General features: G+C 41.1%; 1 protein-coding gene across 1 annotated transcript; it reads left to right on the plus strand.

Annotated features, from left to right (window-relative positions):
* The first annotated feature begins 1,308 nt into the window (after window positions 1-1,308).
* PIWIL1 (piwi like RNA-mediated gene silencing 1) lies at window positions 1,309-27,646 on the plus strand. The gene is made up of 20 exons (XM_065889981.1): window positions 1,309-1,387; window positions 1,733-1,844; window positions 6,594-6,719; window positions 7,213-7,427; window positions 7,794-7,915; window positions 8,981-9,061; window positions 9,713-9,910; window positions 10,348-10,459; window positions 14,160-14,286; window positions 14,508-14,625; window positions 15,144-15,258; window positions 16,381-16,568; window positions 16,937-17,009; window positions 18,505-18,705; window positions 18,820-18,923; window positions 20,090-20,160; window positions 20,320-20,473; window positions 24,422-24,547; window positions 26,693-26,840; window positions 26,997-27,646. Exons 1-20 carry the CDS (start codon window positions 1,310-1,312, stop codon window positions 27,111-27,113), a joined length of 2,586 nt encoding a protein of 861 aa, XP_065746053.1. The 5' UTR covers window position 1,309; the 3' UTR covers window positions 27,114-27,646.

Below are 27,646 nucleotides of genomic sequence, written 5' to 3' on the forward strand. Positions count from 1 at the left end.
CAGAGTGATCTCAACTGTAAATAACGTCATACCGCGCCCCTCTTTGGAAGCTGCAGTCGTCTCACCTGGAATTGAACGTCAAATCCAAGCTCATTACACTTGAGTCACACTAGGCGTCTTTCCTTTCTGCAGACAAGCCGAGCTGTCAGCCCTTAGTCACGGGTTGTTCCCTCTTGTCCGAAGAGTGGCACCACCTACCTTCCAGTTCCTAGTCCTCCAGTGTTAGCTTCATCGCAGACAGACCTCTTCAGTGTGTAACTTAGCTTCTGCTTTCCTCTTTGTAAGAACATGCTCCTTAGTTCCTTTGTTAGACTTGAGAATTTGTAGTTTATCTGCCTTTTCCACCGGGGCTCACATGGGTGGAATTCTCATGGTGTGCCAGGTATTTTGTGAGCCTTTATGTGTGTTCTCATCGAGCCGCACAATTGACCTGTGTGGTGTAGGTTATTATAACTGTTTTACAAATAAAGACGTGAGTTTGGGGTTATGGGATTTGCTCAAGGTCACTTACATGAAGGAGTGGCGTTCAGACAGTCTAGCTGTGAGGTCTCTCCCGGTGATGACCTGATGATACTGCTTTCTACCCTGTGGTTGGGGGTGACTGGGTGGGGAACCTCTATACATAGTACTAACAACACATTTGATGCCTGACACAGATCCTGGCTCACATTAGGTACTCACTCATTACACATGGTGGTGTTGGGTGTTGAAGAAATGGAGAGAATTGCTGATCAGATGTGGTAGGCGTAGTAAAGGAGTAGTCTAGAGACGAATGACTCAGTCGATTTTCTTTAGAGACGAAGTGGATGCCCCTCACCAAGAATGAAATTATGGGACATAAATGATGTGGTAGAAAAGATTAAGCTACACATGGAATTGTGGGAAGATCCTGGAAGATACAGTAACGTATGTATAAGGATTATGTAAAGAGCCTGGCATAAAACTTGCCATTGGTGCCCTCTTTCATGGTAGGTTACACATCCAGATGTGAAAGAAAGAACTAGTCACCAGCACCTTCTGCCTCTTAACGGTTTTATCCTCCTAAATCTCTTTGTAATAAATAATCCAATTGAAAAATGAAATAGGTCTTCCACTTCAGTGCCACCACCCAGCACGGGAGCACTTGAGTTCATCGAAGGTGGGGATATTGCCTGACTGTATGTTAAGAGGTTAGAAAAGTATGGGATTACCCAGGAGCTTAGTTTAGAATCTCAACCAAATCCGTTTAAAGGTAACGTAGAAACACTCAAATATAACAGTGAACATTGAGTATTGTCTTCATGATTATTTCCTCTCAAGAAAAAGAAGAATGACTGGGAGAGCCAGAGCGAGAGCAAGAGGAAGGGCTCGCGGTCAGGAGGCGGTGCAGTGCGTGGGCGCCGCTGCCGTGAGTGCTTTCCCCTGTCCACTGCCGAGGCGTCTTAGAACACAGTGTTCTTGATCCTTCCTCAGCTTGCACTGGCAAAAAGGAGGTTAAGAACCGTGTCCTGTGAAGGGATAAGGGCTGAACCAGGAAGCTGACGTTCTGTGTCCTGTGGATATTGGAAGCTGGTGCTTGCCTTCAGTTGGCGGCCCTTCTTGAAGAAATTTCTTTCTGAGGATAAAATATTTGATTACTGATTTAGATCGGTTTTGGTTAAATGCCCGGACTTGTTTGAGTCGTTATTGCCTCTGATACCTGTGACCTTTTGACGTGAAAAGAATGCTCTTCTTCGTTTGCATATAACCGCAGAGTCAGCAGCCTGGTTACATTCAGCCTAGACTGCAGCCGCCACCAGACGAGGGGGAGTTAGGTGCCCGCGGACGACAGAGAGGAACAGTAGGAGCGACAGCCAAGCCACAAGGTGAAGGGAGAGTGAAGGGGCTGCGTGCGTGCGTGTGTGTGTGTGCGTGCGTGCGTGTGTGTGTGCGCGCGCGCGCACTGGCAGCGTTAGATGTGCATGGCGACCAAAGCTCTGTACAAGGAGAAAGGACCCCCAGCAGTCCTTGAAAGTGTAGCCGCATCTCCCGCAAACCGTGCAGCCTGCCCTTGAGTGCAGGACCACAGGATTGCTTTCCTCCCTGGAAATGAACTCCAGCCTACCAGAGCGCCACACTTGCTGTTCCAAAGCAAATTCTAAACTGATTATAATTGGCTCATTATGCATTAATCATTTTAGAACATTCTCTTGGCATCTTTAGTGACTTCAAAGCTGTACCAACTTTTACATTTGTAACTTTGACTTAGAAAACGTATTTTCACATGTGTTGTTTTGGTTCATCCTGTTTCTCAGTTGCAAAAGCTGAGGTCAGAGTTGTGGCAGCCAGTAGAGTCAGACGCCCGTTCTGGTTCCAGAGCGTGTGCTCGTTCACTGCACTGCTGCGGAAACTAATTAATTGGATGCTTGGTGTAAGATTCTTCTACAGTTATTAAGTTTGCTTTTGGTATAGGAAAAGCAGACCCATGTATACATAGGGAGAATTAATATCGTCACATTGGCTTTTAAACCCTGGATTCACTCCCATATTAAGTTTCCTGTATATCGTTACAGCAGTGTTAGCTATAGTCGTCATGTTGTGTATTTTATCTCTAGTACTTATTTATCTTATGACTGCAGGTTTGTACTTTCAGACACTTTCCTCCAATTCTCCCTTCCCTACCCTCTGCCTCTGGTAACAAGTCTGATCTCTGTTTCTGTGAGTTTGGTTTGGGGTTGTTTTTGGTTTGTTTGTTTTTAGGTTCCACATGTAAGCAAGATCATACAGTATTTGTCTTTCTCTGTCTGACTGATTTCACTTAGGATAATGCCCTCAGGGCCCATCCATGTTGTCACAAGTGGTCGGGTTTCCTGTTTTTATTATTTCCTGAATAATAATCCATTATATATATGCACCACAAACTCTTTTATCCATTCATCCATCAATGGACAACTGAAGTTGTTTCCATGTCCTGGCTATTGTCAGTAATGCTGCTACCAACATGGGGGTGCAGATATCTTTTTGAGTGAGTATTTTCATTTCCTTTGGATATATTTCCAGAAGTGGGATTGCTGGATCATATGGTGGTCCTATTTTTAATTTTTTAAGGAGCCTCCATACTGTTTTCCATAGTGGCTGCACCAATTTAAAATGCCACCAGCAGTGCACAGGGATTCTCTTTTCTCCTCATCCACGCCAGCCTTTGTTATGTTGTCCTTTTGATGGTGGCCATTCCGACAGGCGTGAGGTGACAGCTCATTGTGGGTTTAATTTGCATTTCCCTAATGACTAGTGCTGTTGAGCATCTTTTCCTGTGCCTGTTAGTCTTTCACGTGTCGTCTTTGGAGAAATGTCTGTTCAGGTCTTTTGCCTGTTTTTTAAATTGGCTTATTTGGTTTTTTGCTATTGAGTTGTATGAGTTCTTCATATATTTTGGATATTAACCCCTTATCATATGTAAAGTTTGCAAATATTTTTCCCATTCTGCAGGTTGTATTTTCACTTGTTGACGATTTCTTTTGCCGTCCAGAAGTTTTTTATAGTCCCACCTGTTTATCAACTATTCTGTTGTTTGTGCTTTAGGTGTCATGTCTTAAAAAAAAAAAAAAAATCATTACCAAGATCCCGTGTCAAGGAGCTTTTCGTTTTGTTTGTTTTGTTCCAGGAGTTTAATGGTTTCAGGTCTTACATTTAAGTCTTTAATGTATTTCAAGTTAATTTTTGTAAGTGGTGTAAGATAGGGGTCCAGTTTCATTCTTTTACATGTGAATATCCAATTATCCCAGCACCCTTTATTGAAGAGGCTGTCTTTTTTTTTTAACATCTTTATTGGAGTATAATTGCTTTACAGTGTTGTGTTAGTTTCTGCTCTGCAACAAAGTGAATCAGCTATACGTATACATATATCCCCATATCCCCATATCCCCTTCCCCTTGCGTCTCCCTCCCTCACACCAGTCAGAATGGTCATCATCAAAAAATCTACAAACAGTAAATGCTGGAGAGGTGTGGAGAAAAGGGAACCCTCTTGCACTGTTGATGGGAATGTAAATTGATATAGACACTATGGAGAACAGTATGGAGGTTCCTTAAAAAACTAAAAATAGAACTACCATATGACCCAGCAATCCCACTCCTGGGCACATACCCCGAGAAAACCATAATTCAAAGAGACTGTCTTTTTTTCCATTGAATATTATTGGTTCCTTTGTCAGATATGAGTTGACCACGTATTCCTGGGCTCTTGATTCTGTTCCATTGGTCTATGTGTCTGCTTTTGTGCCAGTATCATACTGTTTTGATTACTGTACCTTTATAGTATAGCTTGAAATCAGGAAATGTGATGCCTCTTGCTTTGTTCTTCACAGTTCTTTTGAAACTTAGAATATTTGACATGTTCAGCTGTGTTCAACAGAGCAAAATTTCATTGAATTAAAACTCTGGGCAAAAAGATGCGCTGAAGCTGTTTTTTAAAAAACATATCCTTATTATTGTAGCATTAAAATGCAAATAAAATTTCTGGAAACACTTAAATCTAAACATTCTTTGTATTGATCTTCACTAATACTTTTTTAACAGTTCTCATGAATTTAAATTTAATTCTGTGAAACTTAGTTCCCTACCTATGAAAAGGTATATATTGCATCTTTATAGATGAGGGCCACTGTGAAGATCAAGAGATACTCAGGGTCACAAATACAAGGCCTGACTTTACCGCCTTCACTGGTCTTGTAAGTATCATATCTGAGAAGTGCTTCTCACAGTAAATGTTTAATATCTACTATGTTTTAGAAATTAAAATGCCGACCTTAACAGATTTATCGTTAATGAGCCCTTGTTTAAGACCTCGATTTTTCACTGTGTGAAGGGGGATAGGGTTCCATTGCAGGACTCTTAAATGGAACAGCAGCATGATCGATGGGATTCGTGTTTTTAATAAAGCGCTCTGGCAGCTGCCTGGAAGGGGAATTAGCAAGGTTTCCAGTTGTATCCATTTTGAAATGTGCCATCTTTCTAGATTGACAGTTAATCAAGTTTTGGCTAAAATGTTAATAATAGCGGTGCTATATGTAGAGAGGGGAGCAAACTTCATCATTGTTTATATTCAGAAACTTGCAATCAGGTTTTCACATCCAGGACTGATACTTTTTTAAGAGAAACTCAATACCTGACCTTTGTTAATGTAATTAATCCATGGATACCTTAAGCTGAAAGACTTTGGGATAAAAAGTTCACTAAGGGAGACAAATATAAACAGTTGCATATTAAAAGACTTTTAAAATAGAGCCCCTGAAAGTCATGAGGCACAAGAACCAACATATTTAGCAGGACCTTTAAAGCGCCTTATAAACGAAGTTCTCATTTAAAACTTACTATATCCTGTAAAATTTATTATAATCAATTTTTCAGGTGAAGAAATTGAAGCTCACGTTAAAATAACATATGTTTTGTTGAAGCTGTGTTACTTCTCCTCCAGAAGCTGGCAGTTCTGGGCTAGTTCTGGCATTTGTGGTCAGAAGAGAACTGGGCTCTCATCTCTTCGTTCTCTCCACCCAAGTCCATGACCTCCGTCATTAAGACTTATGTTTTGTTCAGAATGTCTGCTTGAGCTCCCTCCTGCCATCACATCCAGATTCCAGGCAAGATTGGCAGCTAGGGGCCTGGACAACAGAAAAGCCAGCTGTTGACACCCCTATGGCGCTTTCCCAGACATTTCATCCAGTAATTTCTGCATAAGTTTCTTAGGCCCTCCTTACCTGCAAGGAAGGTGGAAATTCTAGTCTTTTAGCTGTATTACTCCCCACATAAACTTTTAAAATAAGAATGAAAGATTGGTTATTGGGTAGTCAGTAGTCTCTGCTACACAAGATAACATGCCTATTAACTAAAAGCTAGAACTTAACACTTGACTACAAAGCCCATGTTCATTCTTTGGCCCACATCATACTATTGATATGAGATACTTCATAATATATTTCATGCATATTAAAGGACTTAATAATTTAGGATATTTTAGCCACAGCTTTTACAAGTAAGCATGAATTGATGGTTAACCTATCCCAGTAGATGTGTATCATGGCCACAGGATATACACAGGCCCATCCCATCTGCTCTGCTGGTCCGTAAGGGAAATTAGTGAGGAAATTACATTTTAGACTTAACGTTTTCTAATTCAGGTTGCACATTTAAATCATATGAACTACCAATTCCTACAGCTATAATTACATCATAAAAATTGTGAAAAATACTGACATTAAGGCCCACGGGTGGTTATCAGACCTAGAGACAGAAAAATAATTACCCAGTCAATACACATGTGCTCCTAAGTTCTTGAATCACTCCAGTTGTCTTGATCTTGTAAAGGTATACATGTCTTGTGAAGGAGCTGAGTTTGCCTAGGGCAGTGACAAGAAGGGCTTCACAGAAGAGGTTATGGCTGAGAAGTTGTTCTCTCCTTTGGCTGGCAGCTACCTGAAGCATTCTGATGGGATTGTTATACTCTATCTTTAGCACCTCAGGAGCCTTTGGGTTTCAGGTAGTAGAGTACTTTGGGAATCGTCATTCTTTATTTCATGCTGCATGTTACTTAGATGTATAATTTTCTTCTTTTTTTCCTTTTTTATTTTTTCTTTTAAGAGCTCCAGATATCTGCTGGATTTCACGAGTTATCATTAGCAGACAGAGGAGGTCGTCGTAGAGACTTTCATGATCTTGGTGTGAATACAAGACAGAACCTAGATCATGTTAAAGAATCAAAAACAGGTAGGTTAATTATTAAGAGTACAGTTTTCAAGTACAGAGGACGGTGAATTGAAGCACTTTAATTTCGGTATTTATCTGTACTATGCATTCCTAGGGTGAAGGAGCACATTTGGTCAAGGATTTTGCATGGATGGCTTTTCCATTTTCCTCTCTCCCTTTTGGTTTTGAAATAGGTTATAGATGTCATTAGCTGCACTGAAATGTTGTTTTACTACATAGATCACTTTTTTCTTTTAAAGCTTTTTGCTGTACAGAGATTTCATTGGTTCGGTTGTAAATTACTCAGTCTAGGGAGGATTTATTTCTAAATGGATGCTTTTAGTAATTTACCTAAGTGGAATAGTCTCCAGCGTCAGATGTCTGAGGACTTTTGTGTTGTCTGCTGCTTTTAACCCCTTGCTTACAGAACTGTGTCTGCCTTGTCCCGGCAGTGAAGATTTCAAGGAGGAATAAACTTGATATTTCATTAATTGAATGTGACTTACTTTTACAGGTTCTTCAGGTACTATAGTAAGGCTGAGCACTAACCATTTTCGATTGACATCCCGTCCCCAATGGGCCTTATATCAGTATCACGTTGACTATAACCCGTTGATGGAAGCCAGAAGACTCCGCTCAGCTCTCCTTTTTCAACATGAAGATTTAATTGGAAGGTGTCATGCTTTTGATGGAACGATATTATTTTTACCTAAAAGACTACAGCACAAGGTTATTTCAGTTGTCGGGTTGGGGAGAGGGAGATGGGGAGTTCTACCTCAAAGCTAAACTGCCACAGTCTGGGGTAGCTTTAGAGAAACCCCAGTGGTCTCCTGTCTCTTAGGACTTGTAATACACCCATGGGTGTATTTGGCATTATTATACCATTCTCAGATCCACCTGCATGACTTAATAAGAAGGCACTTAATCACTCTTTTCTCATGCCCATTCTGTTACTCTTTTCTCATAGTCATTCTTTTTTTTTTTTTAATCTAAAACTTTTCCATACTTTTCACTGTTGCCTTATTCAATAGGCTTATGTGATTGGCCCTATTTTAACAAAATTAAAAGTTTGGTTTTCCACCACTCTGGCTTCAGGTTACCGAAGTTTTTAGTCAGACCCGAAATGGAGAGCATGTGAGGATAACTGTCACCTTGACAAATGAGCTCCCGCCCACATCACCAACTTGTTTGCAGTTCTATAATATTATTTTCAGGAGGTATGTTGGCATTTTTTAACATTGTATTAAGAAATCTTAAACATAATCAGAAGTTGAAAGACATGTACAATAAGTACCTGTATACTTAGTACCTAGATTTTACAATGGTTGGCTAGGATCATTGGGTTACCCTGAGTTTTAATCGTTTTTAGGTGCGGTGTACTGGTATGAGTCTCATTTATTTGCTTTAAGCGAGCGTCATGTCTTTCACTTCCCTATTTGTGTTGAGATTAGATCTTTCCGATCCCATTTGAGCTTATGTTAAGAGCACACGTTCTCTCAGCACTTTAACTTTATATTCCTTCTGTCCCACAGGGGGCGCCAGTTCAGAAAGCAGGACAGGGTTTAGGTCCGTTCCGATTTACTTCTTCCATCGTAGGACACGTATAGTGCGTGCTCCATGATTGGCTTTCAGTGTGGGTGCTGTGTTTTCCAAGCCCAAAGCTGTTGGACACAAGTTCTGTGAAGGTCCCCGCCCCTGCCGTCCCCCTGCTGAGTGGGAAGCAATCTGGAAGAGCCTGAGCTTGGCGTGAGCATAGTGAGGCATAATTCTTGGATTTGTAATTTACCCAAGTTGGTCATGAGATAACTTGTCACTGACTCATTTTGGTGGATACTTGTTTGAATAAATGTAATGGAAGATTTATTTTTCTGTAGATGATGGGTTGGCAAACTTTTTTTTTTGCAAAGGACCAGATAGTAAACATGTTAGGTTTTGCAGGCCATGTGGTCTGTGTCTCAACTGTTCAACTCTGCTGTTGAATCACAGAAACAGTCATTGGACATATATGATCATGGCTGTGTTCCAATAAAGCTTTACTGATGGACACTGAAATTTGAATTTCACATAATTCATGCATCGTTAATCTTTTGATTTTTTTCCAGACGTTTAAAAAAATGTACAAAGAAAAAATAGTTCCTAGGCCATACAGCAGGTAGGCTGGATGTGGCCCCGCTATGAGCCATAGTTTGCCAACTCCTGCTCTAAACAACATGCCCTTGTGATTGTAGTATTAGAGATACTTATCAATATTCATTTCTCTATTCTGACCTTTCAAATTCTAGGCTTTTAAAGATGATGAATTTGCAGCAGATTGGACGGAATTATTATAACCCAAGTGACCCGATTGATATTCCAAATCATAGGTTTGTATGAAGTGGAAAGTTTCTGTTCCTTAGGTTTAATCACAGACTTTGATAGTGATGCTCTGTTTTGAAATGATCAGATTTACTCTGGCCGCTAGTGGTACCCATCACATTAAGTGAACATTTAACCTGGCTTAAATAATAAAGGAGACATCCCAGAATTTTTGGATTTAAAAAAATCATGTGATATTTATTTGTCATGGGGGAAAAGCATAAAGACTTATCCAACACAAAGTTTGTATTTGCTCTTAGGTAACAAAATTCATCAGCTGGTGACGATTGCTTCAAAAGTTACCGCAGTGTATCAGGATTGCAGCTCAAGTGGTTTAGGTTTATTATAATAAATGTAGATGCTTTCAATTAGATTTTTCAAGTCTTAGATCAATATAAGTAATAAAATTTAATAAAGTTAGTATATTAAATTTAAAATGGAACTTATAAAGTTATTATATTATTATAAACGTTCATTGTTGAAGATCTTAAAAAGATCAGTCTTTATCTGGAACCCTGTAAAACCTGAAGCTAAGTAAATGTACTCAAAGACTTGTACTATTGACCCAGTTAATAAATGTAAAAACCATAACTTGATATATACAAAACATGTTTGGATATTCATAGAGGTTACTTCATGGCATTCACTGTCTTTGGCAGGTTGGTGGTCTGGCCTGGCTTCACTACTTCTATTCTTCAGTATGAAAATAACATCATGCTTTGCACTGATGTCAGTCATAAAGTCCTTCGAAGTGAAACTGTTTTAGATTTCATGTTCAACTTGTTTCATCAAACTGAAGAACATAAATTTCAAGAACAAGTTTCTAAAGAGCTGATAGGTTTAATTGTTCTCACCAAGTAAGGCTTCTAATAATGCAAAATAATTTTACAAGTCTGAAGATATTGAGGCTTTCTAGTCCTATAATGTTAGATGGAGAGAAAGTAGGGTTTAAAGTTGAGAGGTGGGAATAGCACAAAAACAGGGGAGGGATATTTATAACCTTTTTCTCAAGAGCAAAAGTTTTGGGGGAATATACTCATCTTAAAAGGAGAAATAGCCAATGATTTCTATTCTTTTTAGTTTTAACTTTATTTTCTAATAGTTTAGTTAACTTCCCCATCTAGTGTATAGCATGGTCTTTAAGAAATTATTTTCCCTTTATCTTTCCATAATATTGTATATTACCAAATGAGTTGAAATTTTATTTTTTAGAGAGTACATAGTGTCTAGCCCCTCTTTTTAATAACATTTCTACATATTTTAATCAAATACCAATAAAATCTCAACTCCATAGGTATAACAATAAAACATACAGAATAGACGATATTGACTGGGACCAGAATCCAAAGAGCACCTTCAGGAAAGCCGACGGCTCTGAAGTCAGCTTCTTAGAGTACTACAGGAAGGTAAGGTGCTACTGTGGACTCTTATCTTCGTACTGGGAAGGGCTGAGACCTTAGGGGAAATCTGAAGCGTCTTCAGTAGAATTTTCTGACAGGTGTGCATGTGGAACACGTTGCTTTTGAAGCTGTCTATAAATGTGTTTGTTAAGGCGGTCACGGCATAATTAGCTCATTAGCAAATGAGCTGTGCCCAGTCCTGGTTCCTTTTCTGCAGTAGAATACAAGGTTACATTTGAACTTCAGCACGTGGAGGACCAGTAGGAAAACAGTGCAAGTTAACAGTTTAGCATATACTGTCTCTTACTCTGTAGCCAGCACTTTTTTTAAACTTCATCTGGCGGCGTGGGCTAGAGATCTTTGAACCCTTAGCGTCCGTTGTGATAAATCTGCAGATGGGTTAACTCTTACTTTTGTTTTACATGCTGACAGAGTGAGACAGACTTGTCTCATGTGGGCTAGATCAGGTTATTGGGTGGCCCCCAGCCCCAGTTTTATAAAGATGATTCTAGCTGTTGGCACAGTGATCACTAAACTGACAAAGACACGAGAGACAAATAGCAAGAAAGAGCAGCCACTGACTAGAAGAGAATAAAATGTTCCTCCAGGAAGGCATCAGAACATTGCTGTGGTGTTCAGAGAGAAGCAGATCTGCCCCTATATCCTTAGAAGGTCTCGTTCCATTTGATGTGCTCTGTTAAAAGTGCAGAAAAAGTATTTAAAGAAAACACATTAATTAAAATCTTAAAACCTGTCTTTGAAGGGCTAAAATTTATTTCATTTTTTCCTACTTTCTCTAGATTATTTCCTTTTTCTAAAAAGTGGAGTAAATGAACTATTATGTGTTTATATTTTGTGTCAAAAGTACACATCCGACTAGTGACCTTTGAAATGTCTTTTTCCTGAATATCTACTGTTGCCTGATCTTCAGCTGCTCTCCTGTGAGTGAGAAGATCAGATACCACTCTGGAGGAAAAGGATTCTCTGAGAAGTCCCATTAAGAACTGGTCTTATTCTGGGCAAAATGAAAACAGGCCAAGGGTCATTTCAGCTTGATTTCCCTACTGCTGTTTTCAGCCTCTGAAAACTCCTTGAGGAATCCAACCGTGTTTAACCTAGATTCTTCTGGGTGTCAGAGGTTTCTATGAGAAATGAGTTTTGGCATTTTTCTGTAGTTCATTTTAATAATCATGATCAGAGATGGGAATAATTGGTATATACCAGCAGCAGATATAAAGAGGGCACAGTCGAAAGTTTGATTTAAACCTGAAGCGAGGTCAGGGAAGATTCTCCCCTCCTCTGACCAGTATTGACTCTTACATGCCTGCGTATTCTCCCTTAAGGAACCTTCTGAATGCTGGCATACTTAAAGGTTCTGTGTCAGGTCCCCAGTTACTGTATACTTATACTCTCCAGGTGATCTCCAGTCTATGCGAAGACTTCACATATGATGTGTTAACAATTCTCAGGTTTCTATCTCTAGCCCTAGGCGTGCCTAAACCTACTGGTTCTGAATATTTGGATGTCTCAGAGATGCCTTACCTGTGACCAACACTGAACATGTGATATCCCCCTAACCTGGCCCTGTGTGGCGCTCTTCATCAGAGCAGGGAACACCACTTCCGCCAAGTCAGGGACTTTATAGTTTATATACGCCCCAGCGCCTAAGTAGGCACTCAGGTATTTGCATGAACAGGTGAATGATGGATAATTCAAACCTCAGATCACCGTGCTTTGTGTAACTTACCTTGTATAACTAATTGTCAGATCGTATCACCCTACCTTGCTTATCTGAAGTACCTTCATTTTCCTCCTTTTCTAAGTGACTGCCACCTCCTGTCTAGGCCCCATTTCTCTCTCTCACTCAACTGGCCTTGTAGTTTTCATTTCTTATACTTCTGATCCATTTCAAAACTCATACAAATCTGATGTTACACTTTCTACCCAAAGTAATTAAGTGGCTTCCTGTTGCTCCTATGTCTTGTTATGAAGCACATTTTCCTTATCCGGTGAAACCCTGATGATGTAGCCGCTATGTGTCCTCGTCTCGTCACCTGCCCAGCCGCCTTCCCCAGGCACGGGGCTCCCTCTGCCGGCCAGCGCTGGCTCTGCACGCTTGACTCTTAGGCTGACATCTCAGCTGAGGTTAACTTCCTCAGGGAAGATGTCTGTCACAACCAGGGGTAAAGGTGTCTAGTAGATCTAATTAATCCAAAGGGGTGGGCTTGAAATATTTGAAAGAATCAAGGTATTCTTAGAACTTCCTAGCAGAAATGGAGTTTGAGTAATAAGTGATGGCTTAGTTCTTGTATATTGAAGATAATGTCTAGGAAGCACTCAGTGGGAGAGAAGGGGCTTTGGAAGGGAAGACCATGGTCCATCCCTTTTAAAAAGAAAAGGTTTAACAGTAGTATTGAACAAATGAAAGTGCTAGTTTTTCATATGTAGGGGAAAATGTTAAAAAGAACTGGCGGGAAATCCCACAGCTCTGTAATTAAGACCTGCATTGAAAGCCCTTTGGTGAAGCAGAGAATAGGAACACTCCTGAAGTTACTACCACGTTTCTACCTGTGTCTGTACCCGAGTGAATGACGTGTAAGCAGGGTGACTGTTACTAGACCCGTAATAAAGTAGTGTGATAAATAAGTAGTATAGATAAGTGGAGCAGAGGTCAGATATGCATGTTCTACTTGCAATTTTCTTGTCTGAAATGAAAGCATTTCTGTGGGTGGTTGGTAAAGAGTTGAATGTAGGACAAAGTCAGTGACAAGCTAGAATTCATGGTCTCTTAATTCATGATGACAGATGGCCAGGACCTTGACTGTACGATAGGAATAAGGAACGGTCAGGTACCGTAGTCTCTTGAGAGACCGGGACTCATGAAACGGCCATGATGGTATTACTATCCTGTATGCTTAGTGGAGATGTGGTTGTTTTAAAGATAAAAAGTTAGAACTAAATTAACCAGGTTAGTAAAAGATGGTAGGGGAGGATACAAGAGATGATGGAAACAGGGTCTTTAAGACACAGGGCCAGGAGCTCTAGGGAAAATAACTTGTGAGAAGTCTGCGCGGTCTCGAATTGCAGAGCTGAACTGGAGGCCGGAGAGCCGGTCTCGCACGTTTGTTAGATACTAAGCGTCAACATTTTTGGTCTCTTTACGGGTTGTAAAAACTTACCCTAGATAGTGATTACATGTGGGGAATCTTAATACCACTAAATGGAAGTTCAGCTTCAAAGGAGAAACTTTCCCTAATTAAAAATGTCCCGTCGTGTGCAAAGCCCCTCCTTCCACTATTTATTCTTATAGTGAGGTGACTTTCACAAGCTAGTCCTCACTATAATAAGAGGAGTTTTAGAGGAATTACGCTGTGGTGAAGACTCGGAGTTACACAGACTGCTGTTTCTAAACCAAGAGGTCAAACATGAAGTAAATAGAACTGTGACTGAAAGTCAAAACTTAGAGCCTTGCTGTCCTTGACCATCTAAGTTTTTAGGAGAAAAGATGAGGTACTCAGCAGAGCATATAAATCACAGCTGGGTTTAGTAGGATTAAAAAGACAATTTTTATACTTGGAAACTGATACTAGCCTTGCTGTTGGCATGAGTTCTTAATTAAAAAAAAAGAACTTTTATCGTCCATTACAAAATGACATGTGACTAAAGGCATTTACTGTGAACAGTGATACTTTCTTCCCTTGAACAGCAATATAACCAAGAAATCACCGACTTGAAGCAACCAGTTTTGGTCAGTCAGCCGAAGAGAAGGAGAGGCCCCGGAGGCACGTCACCAGGCCCCGCGATGCTTATCCCTGAGCTCTGCTACCTCACAGGTACTGCTGACTTTTCTTTACTGGAATGAAACCACAAAGCTTATTTTCCCCGTCTGTTCTAGAAGTCACTAAACATTCCTTCACACCCTCCGTCCCCTCAAAAGCCCTTAAAGCTGCTTTGTCTCCTCAGAATTCTTTCACTCACCACCACCTGACACTCCAGATACTTAGACACGATTCTTGTTTCTTTAACCGTATCCCTTTAAACATTTCGTTTAAAGGTCTAACTGATAAAATGCGCAATGATTTTAATGTGATGAAAGACTTGGCTGTTCACACGAGACTAACTCCAGAACAAAGGCAGCGTGAAGTGGGAAGACTGATTGATTACATTCATAAGTAAGTCCGCTCTGCTCCACTGGGGTACGGCTTCAGTTCCGTTCTTTATTTTACGTGGGTTTGGAGGAGTGACAGAAGGTAACTTTGTTTCGCTTTGTATTTGCAGTATTCAGGGTGGGTTCTTCATGTTTCTAAGTGGGGCTGCTGTTTGTCAGGGAATAATTAAACCTTGTAGCCTGTGGTATTTCTAATTCTTCTGTTAGAAAAAGAATAGACTAGAAAGCAAAATTGTTTGGGACAAGTCTATGTTTTTCTCTTTGTTATAACATTTTGTTTACTTTGAGGAGGAGATAGTTTGGGCATCGGGACTTTTAAATGAAAGGATATCATGAAGGGAAACATAGCTGGGAGGAGAGAAAAATAGATTGTACGTCTGGGTTTCCTAGCATTCTCGGCGGGGTTTTAGTCCTGAGAGCAATCTGTTGTAGGTTGCAGCGGGTCTCTATTTGCATGTGTGCGCTAGTTTTCGTTCTGTCTCTTTACACTTAGTGGCATATGTAAACATGTTAAATTCACAGAGATGATAACGTGCAGAGGGAGCTTCGAGACTGGGGTCTGAGCTTCGACTCCAACTTACTGACCTTCTCAGGAAGAATTCTGCAAGCAGAAAAGATCCATCAAGGTGGAAGAACAGTAAGGCAGTTCTTAAAGTTGTCCGTCCAATCAGATTTGAGTTAGACTCCCAGTAGAGCGAGCAGGGGTGCATACCCTAGTTCCATGCCAGGCCAGCCCTCTCCTCCCCGAGCACCTCCACTGTCCACTGATGTGAGCACAGAGGGGGCGAAGCCTGCAGCTTGGTCCTCAGGCCGTCCGTGAGACTTAGCTGAAAGGTGGCTTCATTTTTTAAAATGAGCTAAGTTACTTAAATTAAGGGACAGTAGAAGTCTAAGTATCTGAATGGGTTGGTATTTCGTCTGCCACTAAAGTGATCTTTTTACAGGGAAAGCTCCCAATTTATTTGGCTTCATTTTTGCGTGGACCGCTTGTTCGTTAGGGATCTGTATTAAATATTGTGATGTCTTTTATATTCTGTCTTCAGAAAAGGAAAGCAAGTATTCAAAAGTATGTTTTGGTGTAACTGAAGCACTACGAGTGCCCAGGTTGTGAACAGCTGTGCTCTTCTGTCTTCTAAGTGTTCTATGGATCACAGCCTAATCATGTAGCTTAATACTTCAATTGCAATTGTTCTTATTACCCTTTGTAGTTAATATACATTCCTGTATAAGGGGTGTTGCGGAGGTGAGTAGGACATGTAAAAAGCACTGGGTTTTTTCCTCTATGGTAAATATTTCTAGGGTCACTGTGCTTTGAGTCTGTTCGCTTTCTGCCTTGCCGTCAGGTGTTTTCACAGCTTGCTTTTGGTATCTGACACCTCAGTCATAAAGTTGCTTAACTTATAAGGCCTCATTTTTTAATATCTTTGTCATGAGGGAAATAACACTTATCCCTGTAAGAGTTTAGAAAGGTTAAGAAGACCGCAGCCTGAGACACGTAGAGTAGTTGGTGCAGGCAGGTGGGCACTTCAGTGGCAGCTGTTAATCTGAATGTATTTTAAATAGAATTGACATAACCCTTTGGATACATTTTTGTATCTTTTTTCCCCTCACTAAGGGCATTTCGTCTGTCACTGCAGTTCAAATTTAAGAGTAGTGCTCTGAGGTTTAGAATATGCCACGGTAGAATTATTGAAGACTTTCTGGCTTTATCACCGAGAACTCACAGTGGAATTTACAGTGTCTCTGAACTTTCTTCTAGTTTGATTACAGTCCACAGTTTGCAGATTGGTCAAAGGAAACAAGAGGTGCACCATTAATTAGTGTTAAGCCACTAGATAACTGGCTATTGATCTATACTCGAAGAAATTATGAAGCAGCCAATGCGTTGATACAAAATCTATTTAAAGTTACACCAGCCATGGGCATACAAATGAAAAAAGCAGTAATGTAAGTCTATCAAGTCATTTCTACTCTGAAAATTGATTAGCAGTCATTTGGAGGGTGTGGGAACTCAAACTGTTAATAAAGCTGTCAAAAACGTGAGATGACCTTAAAGGTCTGATACAGTTCCCTGTAAGGTGGATGCAGAAATGTATCTGAGTCACTAAGGGCGGAGGGAGGGTGGGCCGGACTGCCGCTCAGACGCGTGCTGCTGCGGGCTGGAAGCAGCCTTTCGACTGCATGGCTGCGCCTGGTGTCTTATTTCACGTTTTATACAGAAGTGTTTTGTGTGTTATAATCTGTAGGAACCTTTTACCACACAGTACAGTTTTTGTTCCTTTCTCTGAACGTTGGATCACGTATTTCCATTCTAGGATTGAAGTGGATGATAGAACTGAAGCCTATTTAAGAGTCTTACAGCAGAAGGTCACATCAGATACCCAGATAGTAAGTAGCTACTTGATGTGGAGGCAGTTGACCTGGAATCAGTCGTCGTAAATCTTAGAACTTGAGTCCATTGTTGTAAATGTGATAATTAGGTTCCCAAACCGGTCACGAAACACGTGCTTGACCTAAGATAGCTGAGTTAATGCGGCTCTACTTGTGCACCTAGGAGCTTGTTGTTGTGCACTGGGAACAGTGAGCGGGGGTGGAGAACAGCAAAGCCATCTTGAATTTACCGGGACTCAGACGCTTCAGTTATTCTAGAAAATCTGGGGGGAGAAAAGGCACAAGAGTGAAAAACAGTACCTAGCTGTTCCGCACACACAGTATAGTTAGGGTGTCTGTGGTTACACTTACGTGTCATGAATGAGGTGGCAAAGACGAATTTAATGATAAACAGCATATCTGTGTTGCTTTAAACCCAAGAAATGAATTGGCTTCTTCTAATGGATTCCTCTTAGTCCTTTATCTCATACTTAAACGCCACAGGCAAATTACTATCAGGTTGTCTGGAATAATAGAGACACCGAGGGTAGGAAAATGATTTTATTGGGGGCCATGGAAAGAAAGATAAGAATCTGAGAATATAAATTGGAGAAGACGGCCATGAGTTAAAAAGAGCTGGATTCAGCTCCAAAACTTAAACTTGAATCCTCAGAATCTGGGCAGGTGTGGGTGGCTTGGTTGGTCGGTCGGTTGGTTTTCCAGCTGTTTTGCGATGTACTTGACGTGTAACATCGTGTGAGTTTTAAGTGTACAGTGTGATGACCTGATACGTGTACGTATTGTGAAATGACGACCACACAGGGTTAGTTAACACCTCCATCACCTCACATAATTACAGTTCTTTTTGTGTATGTGGTGATAACAGTCAAGACCCACTTTCTTAGCAGCCTTCAAGTATATAATACGGTACTGTTAACTGTGATCACCATGCTGTACAGTAGATCCTCAGAACTTAGCTTTTCGCTGGAAGTTTGTGCCCTTTGACTAACATCTTCCCATTTGGGGCAGGGGTCTGCTTAGATCAGGTGCTTCAGCTTCCCCAGCAGCGCCCATGGACTTCCTAGGAAATTTCATAGTTTGGTCATATTCTCAAGCCAGAGCTTTAGAAGTTTAAAAGCCGTGATTCTAGGTGGGTCACGAGTAAGAAAATTGTGAGCATTTTAGAAAATCTTCTATTTGTCCACCTATAGGCTATCACTAACTTGTTTTGCCCTATTCCCTACCTCTGAAGTATTCCAAGCTGGCAATAGAGCATTTTTAACTAAGTTCTCAAGTTTTGAATTATTTGCTTAACGTGCTTTCTTTATTAGTATCTATTACCTAGTTGAATGTCATGGGCATTAGCTAAAAGTTAATGTCATACTTGCTAGCTACATGGCAGAGATGAATAGTAAAGTCAGTGATTTTGTGGGTTTGGTTTCCTGTCTTCTTCCTTGAACTTAATTATCAGTTTCCTAATTCTCTGTGATGAGGGCGTTTTGTTCATTTTTAGGTTGTTTGTCTGCTGTCAAGCAGTCGGAAGGACAAATACGATGCTATTAAAAAATACTTATGTACAGATTGCCCTACTCCAAGTCAGTGCGTGGTGGCCCGGACCTTAGGCAGGCAACAGACTGTCATGGCCATCGCTACGAAGATCGCCCTGCAGATGAACTGCAAGATGGGAGGAGAGCTTTGGAGCGTCGATATGCCTGTAAGTTTGATTTAATTGGTGGATAAAAGTTTTCATTGTTATTTAAGAAAAAATGGATTTTTAAAATACCGCTGGTATTCTGTTGTATCTAACATTACGATGTTTTTGTTGAAGCTAAAGCTAGCCATGATAGTTGGCATTGATTGTTACCATGACACCACAGCTGGACGGAGGTCAATTGCAGGCTTTGTAGCAAGCATCAATGAAGGGATGACCCGGTGAGTGGGCTTTGGTAGCCGCAGATTAACTGCTAGACATACGCAACACAGCCCACGAGTCCAGGGGCCAGTGTCTGGGGAGGACAGGGGTCGTGTTAATTCTTCACCTTGATTTCTCCTACGTTAGATCCAGTAAAAGAGAAAAGTTAGAAAAGGAAACCAGTTATTAGTTACCCTACCATTTTTAATGTCCTTCACTGGCCCTTAACCTGATGTAGCGGTCAGATTGCGTTTCAGGTTATTTTATTATTTGCATTTGCGGGGAGGATGCATCTCTTTAAATGTGACTGTCTCTAAAAACTTCTTTAATAATTTTATTGACCACTGAATGTAATTTCAAGTTGTCATGTTAACTTTATTTTGGAAAACCCACTTGAGTTTACCCAGTCACCTGTATTTCAACATAGTGAAATTATTTTTCAGTGCTTTTCTTAGAACTAATAGAATTGCCAAGAATAGGAAGAATGAAAATTGAAGCATTGATGTGTTAGCGTTACTAATGGGCATATTTCAAGGTGTTTTATCTTTTAGAAAAGTATCTTTTATCAAGAGTATGGTAGTAAGAGTGTGCTTCTGTGTGTGTTTTTTTTAATAATCTTTTTTTTTTATACTCCACATTTGTTTATTTATTTATTTTTGGCTGTGTTGGGTCTTCGTTTCTGTGCGAGGACTCTCTCTAGTTGTGGCAAGCGGGGGCCACTCTTCATCGCGGCACGCGGGCCTCTCACTATAGCGGCCTCTCTTGCTGCGGGGCACAGGCTCCAGACGCGCAGGCTCAGTAGTTGTGGCGCACGGGCCCAGTTGCTCCGCGGCATGTGGGATCTTCCCAGACCAGGGCTCGAACCCGTGTCCCCTGCAGGAGCAGGCAGACTCTCAACCACTGCGCCACCAGGGAAGCCTGTTCTGTGTGTTTTGAGGTGTAAACCTAGGAGGCATCTCTGGCTTAAATTTTATTTTCTTCTCAGTGATGGAATTATGGGACTGATTTATAATGAAAGAAAGCTTTATGAAGATTTCCTGTATCTTGTAACCCTTCTGCTTAAGATTTCAAAAAGGAAGTTAAAGAACATGAATGGCTAAGGGTAACATAGATATAGCATGATTCAAAAGTGAAGAACTTCTAGACAGTTGCATTCTCACCACGGCCATGTTTTTTCTCTGAATAGCTGGTTCTCTCGCTGTGTATTTCAAGATAGAGGGCAAGAGCTAGTAGATGGGCTCAAAGTCTGCTTGCAAGGTGAGTCTCCTGTTGTGGTTTCCGTCTGCCCTGTGACTTAGAGTCTTCAAGAGATTGTCTTAAAGCTATGTTTCTGATAAAATCCTGTGCCCAGAATTTGGTAGAAGCACATTTTTGTTCTGTGTTAATGTAGTTAACACTTGTCTGGCTTTCTTTCAGCTGCTCTGAGGGCTTGGAATAGCTGCAATGAATACATGCCTAGTCGAATTATCGTGTATCGGGATGGCGTAGGAGACGGTCAGCTTAAAACATTGGTGAACTATGAAGTACCACAGTTTCTGGATTGCCTAAGATCTGTTGGTAGAGGTTACAAGTAAGCATGCGAAATGTAATCATTTTCTCTTTATAAAATTACACTTTTGTATCTTTGAAAATAATGTCACAGGGTGAACCGGTGAGAATCTAACCTTGCAGGTGCGGTCAGGCCTGAGGTAATGGAAGAGGTTTGGGTTGGGGGGGTGTCTTGTGGAGAATTTTTCGTGGAGGAGGGGCAGGCTGGAAATGTAGAGCGGGAGCTCCTTCACGGAATGACGCATGGAGATGCCTTTACCGATCGTCTGCTGCCGCCTTTTCTCTGCTAGAGCCTTGAAGTACGAGGGTCTGACTATCCCAGTACAGCCGTAGGCATCCACAGAACTGGTTGTTGGAATATGTATTCCAGATAGTCTGAACTTCTGTTTCTGCCTCATTGTACCGTGAATACTCGTTTGATTTCTGTGTGAACTCAGCTGGACTGGCGCTTGGTGGGTAAGATGCTGGGCGTGTGTTCGGTGTCACAAGGGGACACAAGGGGAGATGGTTCCGCTTCACCCTGTTAGGCGGCCTGCAGAACCCAGGGCAGCTAGTGCTCCTCGCAGCTGAGCTCGGCCCGCGTCCTCCTCTGAAAGCGGTTCTGGGCTTCGCTTCCTCTGCTCTCCTGCAGAGGCCATTGCTCCTGCTGTTTGGCAGTAAACTGCATACCATCTCAGGACAGCTGTTTTAACAAGTTACGTTGTTTACTTTTGCTGTTTTCTTTATCAGATTGTAAGGAAGTCCAGACCAGGGACTGTTTAGTAAGAGCTGAGCGCGTAATGTATTAAAGATTTGTGGATTTGATTTTTAAGGATACTTAGAAAATCCAGGAGGCCTGTTTATATGTGCTTGCACGTGCATATTTAAACACTGATGATCTCTGCCAGACTTTTTCAGCCGGTATTTGTTATCATTATAGAAAATGAGGGATTTGAAGGTCATTTGACTGTGCTTGGGCTCGCTGTGATTTATAGGCCACGGGATGAGCACCGAGAGCTTATTTCTAGCTAAATCGTAGAGCGCTTCCAAGCCTTCTTCAGCCAAATTCTGAAAGACCCCTTCTAGGTGTTGACTCTACACATCTCCTAAAGCGAGATCGCGATGCCCGTAAGTTCTCAGAGCATGTCGGGGGCGTTTTTTTATCTCTTGTGAAGTAATTGTGTTTCAGATTAAAATGCTAATGGGCATTTTTTAATACTTTGTAAATGAAGGTTAATGTTCTTTCCTGTCCTCTTAAAATCTCTAGTGCTTGTATTTTCTCATTAAAATAATGGTATTTATTTTATTTTGGTTTTTGAAGTTTTGTAAGCCTTAACTTGTGTTTTTTCCCTTAGATTTTCTGTCCTTCTGGGGAGGGGTGATGTGGTGGAAGGGAGTGGAGGAAGGGCTCAGATGGACCGCTGCTTTCTTAGGTTCTTTTTTAGTTGTTTACTACTTTAGCACTCAGAATTTTCTAGTCTTAGCTGCTTTTCTCTCATATCTAGAGAAAAAGAAAATTTCAAGGAGTGAAGAGTAGAGGTAATAGTGCCAGTTCATCTTATTTCCTTAGGCTGAATATTTGGGATACTGGGAACATAACACTGTTGTCCCTGCTGGGGCCTGCATCTCTGGTTCTTTGAGTCTTTTGAGCCCTTTGGGTTGGGTCCCAGAAGGACTGGCAGCAATAATTCTCAAAGAGGAGACTCTAGCCCTCTAAGTGAGTATCTGTGAACAGGGTCCTCCTCTACAAGGGGGTGGAACTGGGCCTGAGGAGGCTGGTGGGATTTCCTGCTCAGCTTCCCTTTAGCGAATAGGAACACACGTTGCAGGGAAGGAGGGTTTAAATCGATCGCTTGGACTAGTGTATGACAGACCGTTGCACGAAGTAGGTTTCACGTCGTGAATCGTGCCGTTGTTTGGCGGCTGCAGGGATCAGCGGTCAGGAGCCGTATATCTTAAATCAGAGTCGGGTTAATCCCAGCTTTGCCTTCGCCTGTGAAACAGGGGCGGCAGCTTAACCAAGGTTGATGAAAGGAATAAGTCAGGGTGTTTAATGTACTTCACACAGTGCCCAGTAAGCACTCAGTAAATAGTAGGTGATGCATCTAGAAACAAGTTTGGAGTTGTCTGTAAAGTAAAACAATACCCAGGAATTACTCCTCACTTTGAAGAAATGCAGAGTTTGGACTGTAATGTTTGTAGTTATCTTTTTGTTTTTTAATCCTTTCTGTTTTTTCCTATTTGTTTTTTAATTGAAATGTTGATGTTAACTTTTTATAAAGATGCGTCATGGATTAGTTGATTTAGAATGTTTGGTATAAGAACAAATCAAAGAGTCACTTTAGTATACTTGTGACTTGTCTTTATGTCACCACATTTGCTAAATCATTTCTTGTCATGTCAGAGGACTAAAATCCACTCTGTCTTTTTTTTTTTTTTTTGGCTGTGTTGGGTCTTTGTTGCTGCACCTGGGCTTTCTCTAGTTGCGGTGAGCGGGGGCTACTCTTCGCTGCGGTGCGCGGGCTTCTCATTGCGGTGGCTTCTCTTGTTGGGGAGCACGGGCTCCAGGCACGCGGGCTTCAGTAGTTGTGGCTCGCGGGCTCTAGAGCGCAGGCTCAGTAGTTGTGGCGCATGGGCTTAGTTGCTCCGCGGCATGTGGGATCTTCCCAGAGCAGGGCTCGAACCTGTGTCCCCTGCATTGGCAGGCGGATTCTCAACCACTGCGCCACCAGGGAAGCCCCACTTTGTCTTTTGATTCCTGAGACTGTGGCTCTGTTATATCCAGATCTGCTGTAGCTGGGCAGTGAGAGGTCTATTGTACATGGGTAGACAGTGATATTCCTAAAAAGTTCTTCCATTTACTTAAGTAGAATCACCTTCCTGCCCCTCGTATATTTGGTTACTTCTGCCTTGAAGGAGCACATTAAGTTTATGATTGAACAGAAGTTCCCATTTGGGGATCTTTCAGACCATCAGTCTAGACAGTGTGTTGTGAACTACCTACCCAAGTCAAACATTACCAGCAAGGTCCATACTGCATGTGAAGCCCTCTGCTTCCCAGGGTTTAGAGTAAAGTATATTTATGCTCTTAAGGAACTAATGTTCTAGCTGGAAAAAGAGCACAGGAAGCTTGAGGTATTGAAAATCATAATAATCAAGGTTTATTACATGCCAGCACCGATCTAAGTGCTTAACGTGTTCTAATTCATTTATTCCCAAATGGATGTGTGTATACAGTGTGACTGTGTCAGACAGTGAATTTGAAATGAACCTTTAAGAGATGGATAGAAAGGGTATTCAGGCTGAATGCATACTGGCAGTTACAGGGCTGCCCTCAGGAGAGTCAAAAGGCATGTAGAGGCAGTGGATCGAACGTGACACAGAGCTGAAAGCTCCCTAGGCCAGAGGAGTTCAGTCTTGACATGGGAAACCACCTGCAGAATGGGGCTGGGGAGGGAGGGGGGAAACGGCAGTATTCTGGTACTGCTGTGTGGCGGGCTGAGGAGTGGCTGAGCCGGGAGAGACAAGAGATCCCCGAGATGTTGTCAGCCAGTCATTTTGAAAGGCAGGAAATTAGACTTTGAGACTGCTCAAATTAGCTTACCTGTCAAAGATTTGAGAGTTAATATCTTACTTTCTACATAGAAGAAAATGCCCACTGAAAAGGCTTTCAAACTGTTACTCTAAAAACGTGCTGGGTTTAACATTTTCGTGAGACAGGTATGTCATATGCTTGGTTTAATGGTTAAACATCCACATGACCTTGAGTCACAGGGCCCAAATATGCCATTTTATTTTCTACTCACAGTATTTTCCTGGCCCTAACTCCACGCCCTTACAAGTTGTGGAATCTTCCTTCACAACTGGGATAGCTAGTATGCCCCAAGAGGGATGTGCGTTTCCTTTTAAATGGAGTGTATGAATGTATGAATGCTTCAGTGCCCTGAAAATATGACTGACTAAATGCAGTTACATTCATCACCGTCTTAAGCCCAAGACTAACGGTCATTGTGGTGAAGAAACGAGTGAACGCCAGATTTTTTGCTCAGTCTGGAGGAAGACTTCAAAATCCACTTCCTGGAACAGTTATTGATGTAGAGGTTACCAGACCAGAATGGTAAGTTCTGTATTAGATGAAGATGGGTTTCTGTTTTGTTTTTTAGCATAGCCTCTGTACTTTATCACCTTTAACACATTTACTTGATAGTTCTTATACTTTATTTCTTATAAATACTAAAGTCTTCCATTAGTTTGATCAAATAATGCCCATGATTTACTAACTTAGTCTCTGAACTGGTGAACAGAGGTTTCTGTGCCATCCCTCTCTGGGGGAAGCGGGTTATTGTCTGTGGTATTAGTTATACATCCTGAGTTGAGGAACAGCTGCTCTAGATTGCTTTTGCTTTTTTTTTTTTTACGTATGTAACCTCATCCATAGATTGTTATTTTCCAATCAAAATTTTTAGATCTGTAATGCACTTAGTTACCCACAGGTCAGAAAGTGTCATCTGAAACACAGCTGCAGGTAGAAAAGTGGCTTTTGAGCAAACGCTTTTTTTGTAACCGGGAGCTGCACTCTGCCGTAAGAAAGCCAGCTAGAACCTTCAGGGTAATGATCTTACTAGCACACGAGGGTTCAGCTGTAAACTCACGAAATTTGCTTCCTCGAAAACCCCTTTGTGGGGAATGGAGTACAAGGCAGCAAGTCACGTTCACGAAGGCGAGTCACTGGTCAGCCCCCATGAACGCCCTCTTCATGAGAATGAACAGCTGTGGTGCTTCTGTCTTCGTATATACATTTTTGGGGCTCTTTTTAAAAGGGGCAACTTTCATCAGGGTAGAGTGTCAGCCTAGGGGCAAAGTTTAAATGTGGAATGCTTCTCCTGTATGAACCTTAGGTAAATGAGGCATGACGGTACTAAATCTATGTAGACAAATGATAATACAGATTTTAGTTCTGTTTAGTCCTGTTATCTGACAATGTGTAGAAATTTCTATCTCAAGATGCATTATCTTGGACTGTGTCTTTCTCTCAGGCAGGTGTTAGTTATCAGAAGGATTCTAACCTGTTGGGGAAAATCGTTGAAGGAGGAAGACAGAATGGCTAAGATAGTAACTAAGATATTACAATTTCATTTCCTGTAGGATCTCTTTAATGATTCAGAATGACCTCATGGTACTTCTAGCATTACTACTACTCTGATAACCAAAGCTCAGGTGTAACATTGACCTCAAGACATAATTTTTTTTTTAACAATTTGGGTAAAATCCAAGTTGAACTATAAAGTATGAAAAAATTTGATTACTTTTTACTAGATTTTTTTTTTTTTTTTTTTGCGATACATGGGCCTCTCACTGTTGTGGCTTCTCCCGTTGTGGAGCACAGGCTCCGGACGCGCAGGCTTAGCGGCCATGGCTCACGGGCCCAGCCACTCCGCGGCATGTGGTATTCCCCCGGACCGGGGCACGAACCCGTGTCCCCTGCATCAGCAGGCAGACTCTCAACCACTGTGCCACCAGGGAAGCCCTAGATATTCTTTAAAACTTAACAGCTGCCGTTACTACTCAGATACTTGGAGAAGCCCACTTTGAACGATAATAACGTGCTTAAACTGGGAACAGAGGTTTTGATTCTAGCTCTTTTGTGATTTCTCTGTTCTTTTGGGCAAGTCATCTAACATTTCTGAAACCCTCATTTTGCTAAATAACAGTAATCTGTTGTAGATCAATTCTGATTTTAAAATTTGTCTAGTTTCAATGGACATAATAAATTACAGTTAATTTCTTAATATCTGTATCAGGTCAGATTACAATATCTCTGGATTGATGTTTAATTGGTACCGAAAAAATGAAAAAATAAAAACCCTGGTGTTCCTTTACGTTTGCACTACTTGGTTCTTGATTCTAGAGCCTGTTGCTGTGCAGTCATCTCCCTCAGATGTGGAGTGGAAAAGTGACCCGGTACAGTGGCACCGTCATAATTAGCCGTGTCAAATGTCTGTCGGTGCCCCGAGGCATCAGTGATAGATACTTAAAAATATAAATAATAGTAGTATCTTACACCTCTTCCACACACAAGCATTCCAGAATGGTTCATGAATAACAAGTTCTGAATTCAAGGAAGCACATTATGTTTTGAGAGGATTAGGTCACATTTTAGTATACCGGATCTTTTCACTGTAAGAAACTTGAATCATCTTAATTTTAGCTTTCAGAAAGATGCGCCTTACACCCATGTGTTTCTTTCTTTTGTAATTTCCAGGTATGACTTCTTTATCGTGAGCCAGGCAGTGAGAAGCGGCAGTGTTGCTCCCACACATTACAACGTCATCTATGACAGCAGTGGCCTGAAGCCAGACCACATACAGAGGTTAACTTACAAGCTATGTCATATCTATTATAACTGGCCAGTAAGTATTTTTTTAATCAATGTTTATTCACGTCAACGAGATTCACTTTTCAAAATGGAATTGCTATGTTGTCTAAGGCTTTTACAGTTTAAGACCGAGGTTTCAGTTTAGAGAGCTAGATTCAGAGTAACAGAACCTTTTCTTTTCCCGCTGAAGGGCATCATCCGTGTTCCTGCCCCTTGCCAGTATGCCCACAAACTGGCTTTCCTCGTTGGCCAGAGCGTTCACAGAGAGCCCAGCCTGTCACTGTCAAATCACCTTTACTACCTCTAACCTACAGGAAGAAGACAAGATGTAGCGGTTTGTTTTCTTCGTGAAATTACAACTTTGGGATTTTTTGAAGCTTTTATTTTTTAACTGTTATCTTTCCAGGTGAAACTTGGGAAGGAAATTAGGAGATCTAGAGTCTTATTTCTAACAGTGCTATTAACTGACTTATTTTTATTTTATAGGTAAAAATTAGGATTTTATATTTTATCTTGTTTGATGCTCATAAATAGGTTGTGAGGACTTTTTGTTTTGAAAAAAAATGTGGATAAGGTGCTTTGTATTATAAACAGACTCTTAAAGTATTGGAAAAGTTGGGATTTACTTGAAAGTGCTTTCAGGAGTGAGCAAGTCCTACTTGTAAGGCTATATTAACCTTCTTTTTGAAATATTTATTTTGAATTTAAAGGAGAGAAAAGGCATAAAGTGGAGGCTCAGTTCAGTCGTACGGGAGGGTTTTATTTGAGCGTCTGATGATCTCATTTTAAAGAAGAAGCTGCCATTAAATAACCTATACAAGGTATAGGAAAAGTGTGAGA

The sequence above is a fragment of the Phocoena phocoena genome, chromosome 13 (assembly GCF_963924675.1).
Source record: "Phocoena phocoena chromosome 13, mPhoPho1.1, whole genome shotgun sequence".
Lineage (NCBI taxonomy): Eukaryota > Metazoa > Chordata > Mammalia > Artiodactyla > Phocoenidae > Phocoena > Phocoena phocoena.

Bases quoted from the DNA above. Each gene is read 5' to 3' on its own strand.
- PIWIL1 (XM_065889981.1), top strand. From the start codon at position 1,310: ATGACTGGGAGAGCCAGAGCGAGAGCAAGAGGAAGGGCTCGCGGTCAG. The intron at 7,916-8,980 runs GTATGTTGGCAT...TTCAAATTCTAG, and splicing joins TATAATATTATTTTCAGGAG to GCTTTTAAAGATGATGAATT. The intron at 26,841-26,996 runs GTAAGTATTTTT...TTCCCGCTGAAG, and splicing joins ATATCTATTATAACTGGCCA to GGCATCATCCGTGTTCCTGC.